Source organism: Bombyx mandarina, chromosome 01 (genome assembly GCF_030267445.1).
Source record: "Bombyx mandarina strain Sakado chromosome 01, ASM3026744v2".
NCBI classification, from domain to species: Eukaryota; Metazoa; Arthropoda; class Insecta; order Lepidoptera; family Bombycidae; genus Bombyx; species Bombyx mandarina.
The window spans coordinates 3,067,233-3,084,885 of NC_143208.1; the positions used below are offsets into that span (position 1 = coordinate 3,067,233).

Genomic DNA, 17,653 nt, shown 5'->3' on the forward strand with positions numbered 1-17,653 from the left:
AACTTGCAGACCTCTTGTGTTTTGAGGTATTGAAGCTTGTTTAAAGTATCAGACGGTTTCTATAATATGAGATTAAATGTAGAATTCTTCGTTTAAAACTAAATCTTGTGTTTGTTCCGTACATTTTAGGCCTAATAGACAATACAGTAAAGTAAAGTAGGCACAATCTTCTAATCTAGATAGATTATTCTCAAGTATGTAGTGTGTTAGGGCATATAGTAAGATAGGTGATATTAATATATATATAAGTTCCAGACAGATTCCCGGGGCTTGCAGTGCGCATTACAGTGTGCTATAATATATCTATTGATTGATAGCTTTGACATGCGCAAAGAGCCAGAGTTACGGGTGCATGGCATCTAGAGAGTCTGGAATCAGCTAGAGACGATCTAGTCGAGTACTTTCTTTGTTCTATTTGGTTTTATTTATTTGTGGTTAAAACGGGAGTTCAAATGTTAACAATCATACAAAAATTTGCATAGCCATTCTTGAAATCTCGCTCCAGTACCAGTGTTCATCAAGGAGATTAGACAACGCTAGAATGCCCACATTCACTCTGCCCAGAAATCATTATCACTGAAAAGAAATGAGCTACAAGAGCAGGTAATTTCTTTTGCTAATTTTAGTATTCTCTTTGTTATCCTATTCTATGTGGTAAGTCTATCATATCATTAGTCATAAATAAATAAATAGGTAAGGTCTTTACAAAAACCAGCATAAATCCTATTCTTGTCAAAGTCAACTGTCAATAAAATTTTCACAATGTATACCTACCCATAGAGGTTTCCTACTTCAGTGTACCTACCGCACTGAAGTATGAAATCTAAAAATCCATTAACATATAAGTCTATGTACCGTACCATAGATTATACACCGTAAGAGAATACAAAACTAAACATCATTACTTGACTTTCTGTGGTGTAGGAGTATGAGAATAGAAGTATTAATGTTCTGTGTATGAGAATACTCAATACAGACAGAAAGTCGTTTTAAAAAATTGTCCGTCGAGTTTCTGTGTTCAATTTCATTGTTTTGTTTCAGTTATTAGTGAGTGTACGTCTGCGCAGAAATACCAAAAGCTGCATAGCTTTTTAGACTGGACTGCGTTGCAAATAAGGTACGTTATTGGATAGAGTTAAGTTAGATGGATAAAATCAATAAATCAGGTGTTGCGCATTTCGAAGCTTTGATTTTTTTAGGATGGCCACTGCTCGTGGCTTCTTCTTCGACGACGAGACGGGCGAGTTGGTCACTTACGGTGTGAACGAAGAAACTGGCGAGCCGATGGTTAATAATCCAACGGTGTCCTTTTTTGGAACACCTCGGCCCATTCCACCGATGGAGACTCCGAATTTTCCAGAAGGTCCAATGAGCCAGACAAAGAAGTTTCAAGCACTCAAGGAAAACATAATCGCAGGCTCCAATCCCATTAGCCACCGCATGCTGCTCTTTCCATCCGTGATGATTTTTCCGGAGCTCTTCTGTGTTCTGCTCCTCATTCTAGAGGTGTATCTACATGTGAAGTGCCACAAGAAGAACAAAAAATTAAAAGATCAAAACTTGTACTACCGAAGTCCGTTTCATGTCGTAACAAGTACTTTCTGTGGAGCATGTCGTGAAAGTGAGCTGGCTTCTAGGATAGGGCAGATGCAAGACAAGCGACGCAATCGTTACGACTACTTCAGAGGGATTGCCATATAATGTGGTAATTATTATTATATCTATTAAAACTAGCAGTTCAACTCACAGCTAATGAGTTATATTTCTGTGTGTTTTTCCACTTTTTCTCCTAGATCTAAGTATATTTCAATATAAAAGGCATAAAATTGTCGGTATCTCTTCTAGAGAATATTTTGGGTAACGGTCCTATTATTAAGTATCTATGTAGGATGTAATCAATAAATATCCATATTTTTATTTAGAATTTTGATGTATACAGTATGCATTTAAAAACTTTGATATGTAAGATGTGTTGGAAACAATTATTAATGATGAATACAAGCTCGCTACAAGTAGCTACATATTTTGTAATAAAATTAAGAATTTAGGCTCATTCAGCTTGACTGAGGCATCTGATACCATGAAACTAAAAAAATTGAAATATGTCAGGAGTTTACCAATCGTCATATTGCCAGTATATTTTGCCATTACTGAGGTTCATTATTGTTCATGATCAAAGTACATCTATGACCAGTCTTATAGAGCTTTGTTAGAAGTTTTCATAAAATGCATAAAATCAATAAAACAAAAGAAAGGGAACACTGTTATAAATTATACCAACAGGAGGGTGGTTGAGTGCTTTGCTCACTTGGTACCAAGCAGTTACCAGAACCTATATATATTGCAAAGTGAATGCTGTTGTGAGAAAGGAAGCCGAAATCTAAATTGTATTTTAGAAAATCTGTTACACTCTTAAAGCTTGAATGCATGACTGATTTACGGCAGAAAAAGACAGGATAGTAGTGCCAAACAGGCACAATACCACCAATATAACCATATGAGACGTTACCTTTATAATAGTGGCCTAGATTAAGATGAGTAATAATTATTTAATAAGATTGGTGTCTATGAACACAAAGGTACTAAATTGTGGTAAATGTTAGTTTTAAATGACTCTAACTGTATTGGCGTAAGTAATCACATTCATAAACATTATGTAATTGTATCTTCATTATATGGTAATGTTACAAAATCATCAATTGAAAATATCTGTTTAATTTTCCAAATTATTACAATGTTTCTGTTAAAATAGTTCATAGATTCAAACTCAAATTAATCAACGGGATATTCTTTCATTGATATTGAATTTAAGCCTATAAACTACATGAATATAATCTTCTACTATGTAACCCTTAATCTTAGCGTAAGCATCTTGTAATTAATGATACCACATCTTTAAACAAGTGGTCTTATTTATGTAATAATTTCAATCATCTCTTTAAGTATAGATGATGGCTTAACTGAGACGGTTCTGGTGATGATGAAAAGACTATCATTTATTCCATACTATTATTATACAGCATATTAGTGTTATATTTAACAGATGTATTCAAAATCTCTTTAATTGGTCAAGTCATACCGAAATGGAGGAATCCACTTGAGTATTATTGAAGTGACTGGATACCAGCTGATAGTGGCAAAAATGTGATCCTATTATTTAAATACTTTTAGTATTTTTTTTAGTATTTTATTAATCAAGCAACTCATCTCGTAATGGGAATATAGTGTGCCTTTGAGCACCACACTTTTCCCACATCCCGCGTAAGCCATCTCAGATACGCAAATACATATATATTCCAGTAGATAAACTTTTAATAGTACTTAAAAATGTAAAATTTTGTAGTCTTCGCGTCATTGATAACGAGTGTAGACGCTCTGATCAAATTACAACTTTTTAATATAAATAATCATTATTTAAAATTTATCTAAAATTTGAGAATATTTGTAATTTATGTTCCTCACCAACGTAATAACCGGCTTGAGACATCCATCTCATGTATATAATAGTCGGTTGTTCAGGTGATTTTTAATGTTATGATGAAGAAAGATACAGTACTACCTCAATCAAGTAGTTTTATATAGTCCAGCTTTGTACTGGCATCGGTACTTTGGTGATGTAACAATCGAGAATCTAATTGAGCGATTTCTAATTTGTGAATTTTACGGTCAATAAATTTTAAAAAGTACTTTAAATTCAACAATGCTTTTCCTCTTTCTGTCCGAATTAAAATATCTCAAAATGTTAAACGTATTCACCCCACATTGAACTCTCCAATTCAAATTATTTCTTTTATACGTATAAATAAAACAGTGGTTCTGAATATATATAATAAACAAGTTTATCTTAACACGTGTATATTATTAACGATTCTCGATTGATATGTCGTCATAGGTTAAGTAAATGTTGTCGAATTATTTTCAAACTTGTGTTCCGTACGTGAATTGATTTTAATTAAAGAGGACGTGGAGGATTTTCCTTTTGTGTTGGTAGTCTGAGGCTCATCTCCGGGTGGCCGAAGAATTAGAGTTCTTTGATGTTAATCTTAAGAAGAAAGTCGGTCTACTTTAGTCCAAATACTTTATTATTAATTATTACTTTAATTTTAATCCTAATAATAAACATCAAGTCTGAAGTATTTAGTTGACTCTGGTACATTTGTTTAATTATTTAAATATATTTTTTAGTATTATCTCTAATAGAATAAAACTATATTACGCACACCTAAATTTGCTCAATTCCAAATATAATAGTATAAGTGTTAGTTACAATTCGTTATAATATATCTTCATTTCGTTTCTTTTACGCTCTCTCTGTGCTGATCTTTTATTTAAGTATTCCGAAAATAAATTAGAAATTTGGTTAATTACATTTTTCTGAAGACGAAATCTTTGATCTTCCTTTAGCATGACTCTGCTCACTACACAACCACGTCAAAGTCAATATATTGGTAAATAATTTTTTTTTTATATGTCATATCATTGGCCTTCAAACACCACACGGAACAATTCGTAAATTTCCTTGTCTTTGGACTAAACGTAGACTACGAATAGAGGTAATAAAATTATATAAAAAAATTTATATTAGGTAAGTTCGATTTATATTCCGGTTATTCGTAAAATAAGTATACATAAAATAGCAAATGTACGATAAAAAGTACACGGACAAAACTCGCGCATGTGATAACAGAAGTAGTATGTACTGGTCAAGAATGAACAAATGTTCTGAGACTAGGGTAGGTATGTGTTGTGTTCTCTACACTCAAATTCCGTTTTAACTGAATTACTGTCTTGTTTCGATTGCATTTTAATTCCGAGGTGACAATCACCCGCTCTTACCCTCGGACGGACTTAATTGGAATGAACTGAACGCATTCCGTTTATTCCTTTCAATGTATACCAATTAAGCTCCCTGCATCGATCAATAATGTTTATTATTAATCTGTATGCTTATTGCGAGCTTCTTAACGTTCTCCATAGCGTAAAAGTTAGCCAATTATGTATGCAGTTGGAAGAGTACCCCTAGCGGCAAACGTACGCAAACGATACCACTCCATACAAACATGAGCTAACTTTTACGCTATCGAGAACGTTAATAAACTCGCACTAAGCACACTGGTGTGTTCGAAATGAGACGGTAATTGAGTAATGGTGTTGTAAGTAAATCTGTCCTATATACATGTTCTTTCTCTGATCTGTCAGCCCTTTTCTAATGAAATCATTAGTTTGTAAGTTAATTGATAATGACAAAAATTTAAGGCCGTTGACTAATCCGGCATTCGTAAATCATAAGAAATATATATATATATATATGTATTATATATAAATAAAATTACATATATATTGACTAATATCTCGTAACTATTAACTATGTTTAAATTTAATAATAATTCTACTAGTATGTAGGTTTTAAAGTTTTCGACGATGACTTGATCAGAATTTTCGGACGTGATTATTGAAAGAAAAGCGATTACAACAAACACGCTTTTTATTCGTATTTTTTTATTATAATAAGACTGATGTCGCAAAAACGAATGGTGTATTGAATGTTGTTGAGAAAATAGGCCTGCCTGGTGGAAAAGACGATTATAGTTTATTGAAATATAAAAAAATACGAACTCGTAATTTGTAATATGTATATATATATATAATAATATAATGTACATACCTCTATTACCGTGTTCAAGTAAGGCTATATACAACAAAAAAATTGAGGGTTTAAATCCAATATCTGTAGGTAAATTAATCAGGCTATGACGGTGCATACATTTAATTAACTGTATCGGAAATTCCTTTTACCGATCTTCATATGAATTGTAGACAGATCGATCGTGCGGTCATCCTGCCATGCGCAGTGTATGCTGATAGGCCCCATCTCACACGTTTCTCTCGGAACTTTGTTCGGCCCGGCTGAAATCGATTTGTCTGGTTCACCCCACAACAACCCTTCTATTAAACTTATTTGAACACGGTCCTATAATTGGAACTATTTGCTATCTAGTTAAGGACTTTCAAAATTTATATATATTGAAAATTATTTTAATGAAATGACGGTAATTTTGAAAATGTTCTGATTCTTGTGATGTGGATGTGATTCTTAAATTGGTATCATGAAAGAATATCCCGTAGTTATTAATGTATCCCAGCAAACTTCAGACCCTAAGTATGTGCTGCCTACTTTTAAAACCCCTATTTTCAGTCCAAGGTTATCTTTCAGTGTTCTCTTTTAGCGTTAAGACTCCATATTGTACTTTTGTCGTCTAATAGTTTGTATTTTTTTTTGTGTGCAATAAAGATCTACTCTATAGTATAAGTTAAATGCGGAGTTTTCCATAGATGAGGATAAACCAGTAATATGTATAAGTGCTATAACTAGAACAGACGGTAGACAAAAAACAAATTCTCCTTCAAACGGAGGGCAGCGGCGTAATGTTAATGCTCGCGCTAATGCCCATATGTTCAAAGACGGCAGTGACCACTTTTCATCGAGTCAACCGCGAGCGCGTTCGTCTATTTCGGCCATGACATATGTATAATAATCAAGATTGAACCGCCTAGAGCAGCCATTTTTATTGCAGGATTGTCTTCATGTTATGGAGCGCCGCGTATACCAATCGAATTAATCGTTAAGACAGATAAAGTCATAAAACTTGGTCTCTATATTCGATGTGTTTTTATTACTATTAGTATTTAAGAATTCAGGGGCATTTAATGTTTTATTATTATGTTTTAGTATTTAGATAGTTCGGGGTTCAAAGAACCATGATAAAGAATCAATTAAAAACTAAATACCTATTTATTTCCTGTCTACCGGGGAGTGGCAATTAAGTATTATGTTCAAACATTAAAGTTTCGATATAATTGTTTTTAACCTTCCGGAGTAATAAGTACTCTTCAATTAGGGGAGACCGGGGCAAGATGAGATAGCTAAGACAAAACTCGCTGTACAAAGACAATTATACTCTTTAATTAAATTCTTTAAGAAAATAAGTAACACTTATACATTTGTTTCTTAAAATTAATACTTTTATCAAGCAAAATCACAGAAGTTTTTTTACAAATAATGATTAACGATAAGGTGGCGAATTTCCCGTCTTGCCCCAAGGACGGGGTAAGATGGGAAATGCTACGGGGCAAAAGGAGTACGTATTTCAATCGGGTAGACAGCGTTCACAAATGTGTGCCTCGTCGTCTTCTTCATCTACTTCGGCACAAGAATCGTGTGCCCAACCATGGCAAATACTGCAGATAGCCCAACCCTCGGTTGACTCTTAGTATAAGTAACCATAATAGGTGCAGGCCCAGTCACCGTCCTCCAATTAAGATGAACTATATTCCGATTCGATTTTTTTAGCGAGTCTTTTAGCTTGATGCTTGTTTTCAGTTCTTTTTATCTTCTTATTTCCAACTTTGTGTATTCGTTTTTTACGCCAATCTTCTCCTGCCGTGTCGGTTTCTTCATTAAGTGGGCTATCTATATGATTTCGCTGACCCAACTGATAAGCTATTACACGAAGTTATTTTCCGGTTAACCGTGCTTCCTGCATACTTAGTAGTTACCGGAATCAGTGTCGTCATCCACACTATCACGAGCTTTTCTTACACGGCGGCGGAACATCATATGTAGCAGAGGCTCGGGGAAGCCCCATCCTGTTATTAAGAACCCATAAGACCCAGAACTTCAGGGTCCCATTTGCCACGATCTGTTTTTCGTTTATAGTTCCAAACCATTGTATCTGAGAAAAAAACTTTGTGAGAAAAGCAACGATATATCTTGCTTATGTAGAAGTTACAACAATATGTACTTATACTTTTTTATACCACTAAGTCAGCAAAGAAGCTTACAGTTCGCCTGGTGGAAAGCGGTTACCGTAGCCTATGGACGCTTGCTTAACCAGCTTGCAATACTATCGATAGGTAAGTGGGTACACAGAAGAAATTATTTAAACCACAAGGAAGGGGCAAAACGGGATAGTATTCCGTTATGCCCCGCTCATTGTGCCCCGACCCACATGTATTCAAATAAGTTGAAGCAATTCTAATCTTAAATCTTACCGGCGCAAAAATCTAATCTGAATTTAAAGTGTTATAGTACTACAACACGCTGAGGATTAAAACATTATATTAATTCAAGTACTTACATGTCTGCACATCAGTTTCTTAACCAAAAACCGTATAAAAACACTTGCAAAATCAGTTTTTTTCCTATACAACGCAAAAACAAGATCCAATACGTTCGCTTTGCTCGGACGCACTTGCGCAGTCTGAATTTCGTGCAAATGGCGCCGTTACCGGTCTGAACACGATTACCATTCATGGACAAAAGCTTATTTCCCGTCCTGCCCCGAACTTCATCTTGCCCCGGTCTCCCCTACTCACTAATTTTTTTGGCACTCCCTAAGTTTTACCAAAAAAGACGATGTTTTTCAAATTGTATCATTTAATGTATCCAAATATGGTGGTGGTGATGTAACTGGATTGCTGTATTAGAAACTTAATAAAAATTTCTGTCTAATAAACAAGAATTTTATTTCCGTACGTATTATAAATTTTATAGATGTTGTTTTTATGTATGCGTGACATGTTCGTAGTTGTACCGCGTGCAGAAGGGAGAAAATGATCACGTGGACTGATTGAAAAGCAGTCGATACTAATATTATAAATCTGAAACTGTGTTTGTTTATCCTTCTTTCTAATCGAAACGAAGCAACGGATTAACATTGTTTTTTTAAAGTGATAGTTTTAGGTCAAGAGAGTGACATATACCTAACTTTACTGGTGGTAGGACCTCTTGTGAGTCCGCGCGGGTGGGTACCACCACCCTGCCTATTTCTGCCGTGAAGCAGTAATGCGTTTCGGTTTGAAGGGTGGGGCAGCCGTCGTTACTATACTTGAGACCTTAAAACTTGTATCTCAAGGTGGGTGGCGCATTTACGTTGTGGATGTCTATGGGCTCCAGTAACCACTTAACACCAGGTGGGCTGTGAGCTCGTCCACCCATCTAAGCAATAAAAAAAAACTACCTTTTACTTCGAAAAAATCTCATTCCCGCACGAATCTGATTTAATGTTTTTAGAAAAACTACACGACTTACGCGGGCGAAGTTGCGGGTTACAGCCAGTTGTCATATAAATTGACTTTCATCGATGCGAATTGCCTTTGATTGTTCGTTAAACGATTGAAGAAATTGCACATTGTCGCAAATTAGTAATCGTGTGCATTTATAACGCATGCAAAACGAACATGAAGTATCGAACAGGGAATTCTTATACAATACTAGCTGTACCCGTCCGCTTCGCTGGGCATTTAAGATTAACATTATTATTTCTCACCCCCACAAAGATTCTCATCATTAACGCCCACGCAACTCTAACGCTCATATAAATATTAGCTTATCCATTAAGTGCATGTATTTTCTACATGGATACCAAGTTTCAAGTCAATCGGATGCATGTTCAGTCTGTAGTTATAACGGAACATCCGTAAAAACTACTGTAGATTATATATAATTGTATAGATAGATGGCAAATGTGAAAAAGTTCGCAAATTAAAATTTTAAATTTCTCACATTTAAAAAAGGACAGCATTTTATGTTTTTACACTCTTAAAGCTTGAATGCATGACTGATTTACGGCAGAAAAAGACAGGATAGTAGTGCCAAACAGGCACAATACCACCAATATAACCATATGAGACGTTACCTTTATAATAGTGGCCTAGATTAAGATGAGTAATAATTATTTAATAAGATTGGTGTCTATGAACACAAAGGTACTAAATTGTGGTAAATGTTAGTTTTAAATGACTCTAACTGTATTGGCGTAAGTAATCACATTCATAAACATTCTGTAATTGTATCTTCATTATATGGTAATGTTACAAAATCATCAATTGAAAATATCTGTTTAATTTTCCAAATTATTACAATGTTTCTGTTAAAATAGTTCATAGATTCAAACTCAAATTAATCAACGGGATATTCTTTCATTGATATTGAATTTAAGCCTATAAACTACATGAATATAATCTTCTACTATGTAACCCTTAATCTTAGCGTAAGCATCTTGTAATTAATGATACCACATCTTTAAACAAGTGGTCTTATTTATGTAATAATTTCAATCATCTCTTTAAGTATAGATGATGGCTTAACTGAGACGGTTCTGGTGATGATGAAAAGACTATCATTTATTCCATACTATTATTATACAGCATATTAGTGTTATATTTAACAGATGTATTCAAAATCTCTTTAATTGGTCAAGTCATACCGAAATGGAGGAATCCACTTGGGTATTATTGAAGTGACTGGATACCAGCTGATAGTGGCAAAAATGTGATCCTATTATTTAAATACTTTTAGTATTTTTTTTAGTATTTTATTAATCAAGCAACTCATCTCGTAATGGGAATATAGTGTGCCTTTGAGCACCACACTTTCCCCACATCCCGCGTAAGCCATCTCAGATACGCAAATACATATATATTCCAGTAGATAAACTTTTAATAGTACTTAAAAATGTAAAATTTTGTAGTCTTCGCGTCATTGATAACGAGTGTAGACGCTCTGATCAAATTACAACTTTTTAATATAAATAATCATTATTTAAAATTTATCTAAAATTTGAGAATATTTGTAATTTATGTTCCTCACCAACGTAATAACCGGCTTGAGACATCCATCTCATGTATATAATAGTCGGTTGTTCAGGTGATTTTTAATGTTATGATGAAGAAAGATACAGTACTACCTCAATCAAGTAGTTTTATATAGTCCAGCTTTGTACTGGCATCGGTACTTTGGTGATGTAACAATCGAGAATCTAATTGAGCGATTTCTAATTTGTGAATTTTACGGTCAATAAATTTTAAAAAGTACTTTAAATTCAACAATGCTTTTCCTCTTTCTGTCCGAATTAAAATATCTCAAAATGTTAAACGTATTCACCCCACATTGAACTCTCCAATTCAAATTATTTCTTTTATACGTATAAATAAAACAGTGGTTCTGAATATATATAATAAACAAGTTTATCTTAACACGTGTATATTATTAACGATTCTCGATTGATATGTCGTCATAGGTTAAGTAAATGTTGTCGAATTATTTTCAAACTTGTGTTCCGTACGTGAATTGATTTTAATTAAAGAGGACGTGGAGGATTTTCCTTTTGTGTTGGTAGTCTGAGGCTCATCTCCGGGTGGCCGAAGAATTAGAGTTCTTTGATGTTAATCTTAAGAAGAAAGTCGGTCTACTTTAGTCCAAATACTTTATTATTAATTATTACTTTAATTTTAATCCTAATAATAAACATCAAGTCTGAAGTATTTAGTTGACTCTGGTACATTTGTTTAATTATTTAAATATATTTTTTAGTATTATCTCTAATAGAATAAAACTATATTACGCACACCTAAATTTGCTCAATTCCAAATATAATAGTATAAGTGTTAGTTACAATTCGTTATAATATATCTTCATTTCGTTTCTTTTACGCTCTCTCTGTGCTGATCTTTTATTTAAGTATTCCGAAAATAAATTAGAAATTTGGTTAATTACATTTTTCTGAAGACGAAATCTTTGATCTTCCTTTAGCATGACTCTGCTCACTACACAACCACGTCAAAGTCAATATATTGGTAAATAATTTTTTTTTGATATGTCATATCATTGGCCTTCAAACACCACACGGAACAATTCGTAAATTTCCTTGTCTTTGGACTAAACGTAGACTACGAATAGAGGTAATAAAATTATATAAAAAAAATTATATTAGGTAAGTTCGATTTATATTCCGGTTATTCGTAAAATAAGTATACATAAAATAGCAAATGTACGATAAAAAGTACACGGACAAAACTCGCGCATGTGATAACAGAAGTAGTATGTACTGGTCAAGAATGAACAAATGTTCTGAGACTAGGGTAGGTATGTGTTGTGTTCTCTACACTCAAATTCCGTTTTAACTGAATTACTGTCTTGTTTCGATTGCATTTTAATTCCGAGGTGACAATCACCCGCTCTTACCCTCGGACGGACTTAATTGGAATGAACTGAACGCATTCCGTTTATTCCTTTCAATGTATACCAATTAAGCTCCCTGCATCGATCAATAATGTTTATTATTAAGCTGTATGCTTATTGCGAGCTTCTTAACGTTCTCCATAGCGTAAAAGTTAGCCAATTATGTATGCAGTTGGAAGAGTACCCCTAGCGGCAAACGTACGCAAACGATACCACTCCATACAAACATGAGCTAACTTTTACGCTATCGAGAACGTTAATAAACTCACACTAAGCACACTGGTGTGTTCGAAATGAGACGGTAATTGAGTAATGGTGTTGTAAGTAAATCTGTCCTATATACATGTTCTTTCTCTGATCTGTCAGCCCTTTTCTAATGAAATCATTAGTTTGTAAGTTAATTGATAATGACAAAAATTTAAGGCCGTTGACTTATCCGGCATTCGTAAATCATAAGAAATATATATATATATATATATATATATGTATTTATATATAAATAAAATTACATATATATTGACTAATATCTCGTAACTATTAACTATGTTTAAATTTAATAATAATTCTACTAGTATGTAGGTTTTAAAGTTTTCGACGATGACTTGATCAGAATTTTCGGACGTGATTATTGAAAGAAAAGCGATTACAACAAACACGCTTTTTATTCGTAATTTTTTATTATAATAAGACTGATGTCGCAAAAACGAATGGTGTATTGAATGTTGTTGAGAAAATAGGCCTGCCTGGTGGAAAAGACGATTATAGTTTATTGAAATATAAAAAAATACGAACTCGTAATTTGTAATATGTATATATATATATAATAATATAATGTACATACCTCTATTACCGTGTTCAAGTAAGGCTATATACAACAAAAAAATTGAGGGTTTAAATCCAATATCTGTAGGTAAATTAATCAGGCTATGACGGTGCATACATTTAATTAACTGTATCGGAAATTCCTTTTACCGATCTTCATATGAATTGTAGACAGATCGATCGTGCGGTCATCCTGCCATGCGCAGTGTATGCTGATAGGCCCCATCTCACACGTTTCTCTCGGAACTTTGTTCGGCCCGGCTGAAATCGATTTGTCTGGTTCACCCCACAACAACCCTTCTATTAAACTTATTTGAACACGGTCCTATAATTGGAACTATTTGCTATCTAGTTAAGGACTTTCAAAATTTATATATATTGAAAATTATTTTAATGAAATGACGGTAATTTTGAAAATGTTCTGATTCTTGTGATGTGGATGTGATTCTTAAATTGGTATCATGAAAGAATATCCCGTAGTTATTAATGTATCCCAGCAAACTTCAGACCCTAAGTATGTGCTGCCTACTTTTAAAACCCCTATTTTCAGTCCAAGGTTATCTTTCAGTGTTCTCTTTTAGCGTTAAGACTCCATATTGTACTTTTGTCGTCTAATAGTTTGTATTTTTTTTTTGTGTGCAATAAAGATCTACTCTATAGTATAAGTTAAATGCGGAGTTTTCCATAGATGAGGATAAACCAGTAATATGTATAAGTGCTATAACTAGAACAGACGGTAGACAAAAAACAAATTCTCCTTCAAACGGAGGGCAGCGGCGTAATGTTAATGCTCGCGCTAATGCCCATATGTTCAAAGACGGCAGTGACCACTTTTCATCGAGTCAACCGCGAGCGCGTTCGTCTATTTCGGCCATGACATATGTATAATAATCAAGATTGAACCGCCTAGAGCAGCCATTTTTATTGCAGGATTGTCTTCATGTTATGGAGCGCCGCGTATACCAATCGAATTAATCGTTAAGACAGATAAAGTCATAAAACTTGGTCTCTATATTCGATGTGTTTTTATTACTATTAGTATTTAAGAATTCAGGGGCATTTAATGTTTTATTATTATGTTTTAGTATTTAGATAGTTCGGGGTTCAAAGAACCATGATAAAGAATCAATTAAAAACTAAATACCTATTTATTTCCTGTCTACCGGGGAGTGGCAATTAAGTATTATGTTCAAACATTAAAGTTTCGATATAATTGTTTTTAACCTTCCGGAGTAATAAGTACTCTTCAATTAGGGGAGACCGGGGCAAGATGAGATAGCTAAGACAAAACTCGCTGTACAAAGACAATTATACTCTTTAATTAAATTCTTTAAGAAAATAAGTAACACTTATACATTTGTTTCTTAAAATTAATACTTTTATCAAGCAAAATCACAGAAGTTTTTTTACAAATAATGATTAACGATAAGGTGGCGAATTTCCCGTCTTGCCCCAAGGACGGGGTAAGATGGGAAATGCTACGGGGCAAAAGGAGTACGTATTTCAATCGGGTAGACAGCGTTCACAAATGTGTGCCTCGTCGTCTTCTTCATCTACTTCGGCACAAGAATCGTGTGCCCAACCATGGCAAATACTGCAGATAGCCCAACCCTCGGTTGACTCTTAGTATAAGTAACCATAATAGGTGCAGGCCCAGTCACCGTCCTCCAATTAAGATGAACTATATTCCGATTCGATTTTTTTAGCGAGTCTTTTAGCTTGATGCTTGTTTTCAGTTCTTTTTATCTTCTTATTTCCAACTTTGTGTATTCGTTTTTTACGCCAATCTTCTCCTGCCGTGTCGGTTTCTTCATTAAGTGGGTTATCTATATGATTTCGCTGACCCAACTGATAAGCTATTACACGAAGTTATTTTCCGGTTAACCGTGCTTCCTGCAGTAGTAGTAGTTACCGGAATCAGTGTCGTCATCCACACTATCACGAGCTTTTCTTACACGGCGGCGGAACATCATATGTAGCAGAGGCTCGGGGAAGCCCCATCCTGTTATTAAGAACCCATAAGACCCAGAACTTCAGGGTCCCATTTGCCACGATCTGTTTTTCGTTTATAGTTCCAAACCATTGTATCTGAGAAAAAAACTTTGTGAGAAAAGCAACGATATATCTTGCTTATGTAGAAGTTACAACAATATGTACTTATACTTTTTTATACCACTAAGTCAGCAAAGAAGCTTACAGTTCGCCTGGTGGAAAGCGGTTACCGTAGCCTATGGACGCTTGCTTAACCAGCTTGCAATACTATCGATAGGTAAGTGGGTACACAGAAGAAATTATTTAAACCACAAGGAAGGGGCAAAACGGGATAGTATTCCGTTATGCCCCGCTCATTGTGCCCCGACCCACATGTATTCAAATAAGTTGAAGCAATTCTAATCTTAAATCTTACCGGCGCAAAAATCTAATCTGAATTTAAAGTGTTATAGTACTACAACACGCTGAGGATTAAAACATTATATTAATTCAAGTACTTACATGTCTGCACATCAGTTTCTTAACCAAAAACCGTATAAAAACACTTGCAAAATCAGTTTTTTTCCTATACAACGCAAAAACAAGATCCAATACGTTCGCTTTGCTCGGACGCACTTGCGCAGTCTGAATTTCGTGCAAATGGCGCCGTTACCGGTCTGAACACGATTACCATTCATGGACAAAAGCTTATTTCCCGTCCTGCCCCGAACTTCATCTTGCCCCGGTCTCCCCTACTCACTAATTTTTTTGGCACTCCCTAAGTTTTACCAAAAAAGACGATGTTTTTCAAATTGTATCATTTAATGTATCCAAATATGGTGGTGGTGATGTAACTGGATTGCTGTATTAGAAACTTAATAAAAATTTCTGTCTAATAAACAAGAATTTTATTTCCGTACGTATTATAAATTTTATAGATGTTGTTTTTATGTATGCGTGACATGTTCGTAGTTGTACCGCGTGCAGAAGGGAGAAAATGATCACGTGGACTGATTGAAAAGCAGTCGATACTAATATTATAAATCTGAAACTGTGTTTGTTTATCCTTCTTTCTAATCGAAACGAAGCAACGGATTAACATTGTTTTTTTAAAGTGATAGTTTTAGGTCAAGAGAGTGACATATACCTAACTTTACTGGTGGTAGGACCTCTTGTGAGTCCGCGCGGGTGGGTACCACCACCCTGCCTATTTCTGCCGTGAAGCAGTAATGCGTTTCGGTTTGAAGGGTGGGGCAGCCGTCGTTACTATACTTGAGACCTTAAAACTTGTATCTCAAGGTGGGTGGCGCATTTACGTTGTGGATGTCTATGGGCTCCAGTAACCACTTAACACCAGGTGGGCTGTGAGCTCGTCCACCCATCTAAGCAATAAAAAAAAACTACCTTTTACTTCGAAAAAATCTCATTCCCGCACGAATCTGATTTAATGTTTTTAGAAAAACTACACGACTTACGCGGGCGAAGTTGCGGGTTACAGCCAGTTGTCATATAAATTGACTTTCATCGATGCGAATTGCCTTTGATTGTTCGTTAAACGATTGAAGAAATTGCACATTGTCGCAAATTAGTAATCGTGTGCATTTATAACGCATGCAAAACGAACATGAAGTATCGAACAGGGAATTCTTATACAATACTAGCTGTACCCGTCCGCTTCGCTGGGCATTTAAGATTAACATTATTATTTCTCACCCCCACAAAGATTCTCATCATTAACGCCCACGCAACTCTAACGCTCATATAAATATTAGCTTATCCATTAAGTGCATGTATTTTCTACATGGATACCAAGTTTCAAGTCAATCGGATGCATGTTCAGTCTGTAGTTATAACGGAACATCCGTAAAAACTACTGTAGATTATATATAATTGTATAGATAGATGGCAAATGTGAAAAAGTTCGCAAATTAAAATTTTAAATTTCTCACATTTAAAAACGGACAGCATTTTATGTTTTTAAACTAAAATATCAATTGAGCAGTGATTTATTTTCGAATAAAGCAAATATAGCAAAACTGTTAACGCAAGGTTGTTCGATATTTCTACAGGAGGCGACTGATTGTACCATCCGGGCAACCAGTACTATCAAAGTTTACGATGTGAATTAGGGATACAAGTAATAGCACTCATTTATTTCTAAGATGGATGTACGAGCGCACGGACAGCTTGGTGTGGTTATTGCTGAAGCATAGTTATAACAACTATAAACAACGTTCATAGAAGGGCATAAGGTGGAAGATTGAATTATATTATTTAAATTCAGAGGATACATTTTCAACCAGTAGATCTAATTCGTAGCACCCTAGTTTCTACCTATACTTCTAGTTTGTAAAAAATGTCCATTGATAGCGCAGTGGTGGCGTAGACCAAGCAAATATTAATCTTCATCTAATATTTAACATTATGGAGTTACAATTGATAAAAATCAATGTAGAATAACAGACTAGCTAGAAGTATAAAATGCGTGATGTATGTTATAGGACGATTCCTTGAGTAAAAGTAGTTCCTATAAATTAGTTAAGAAATTTATGATTTTATTTATTTGAAACTTCTCTAAATCAGAGAATCCGTTTTCAAAAATGGTTTTAAAAACCTTTGTCTGGCATAAAACTAAAAAGTTTTCGTTTGCGCGTTTTATGAAATTCTAAATTCATAATAAATTAACAATAATAATTATAGTCGTGGAAATACTTAAAAATCTAGTCATTTTACGAAGTTGAAAACCCGCTACACGCTAGCGGTTAATTATTTATTGTAGCTTATAATGCGAATCGAGACCTTTGATCCCCTTTGATACGTATAGTATATATGGGCGCA

General features: G+C 34.5%; 1 protein-coding gene across 2 annotated transcripts; it reads left to right on the top strand.

The window, feature by feature from the left end:
• The first annotated feature begins 323 nt into the window (after nt 1-323).
• Nucleotides 324-8,522, top strand: LOC114246077 (uncharacterized). 2 transcript variants are annotated; one of them, XM_028178463.2, is made up of 3 exons: nt 324-603; nt 1,042-1,117; nt 1,200-8,522. In XM_028178463.2, the coding sequence occupies exon 3, from the start codon at nt 1,201-1,203 to the stop codon at nt 1,699-1,701; it is 501 nt and encodes a 166-aa protein (XP_028034264.1). In that variant the 5' UTR covers nt 324-603; nt 1,042-1,117; nt 1,200; the 3' UTR covers nt 1,702-8,522. The 2 variants fall into 2 exon arrangements, with proteins under 2 accessions (XP_028034264.1, XP_028034258.1); XM_028178457.2 differs by lacking the exon at nt 324-603 and having other exon boundaries at nt 860-1,117.
• Nucleotides 8,523-17,653: the final 9,131 nt, after the last annotated feature.

What these genes read in the sequence shown, in the direction of transcription:
- LOC114246077 (XM_028178463.2), top strand. Translation starts at nt 1,201, where the DNA reads ATGGCCACTGCTCGTGGCTTCTTCTTCGACGACGAGACGGGCGAGTTG.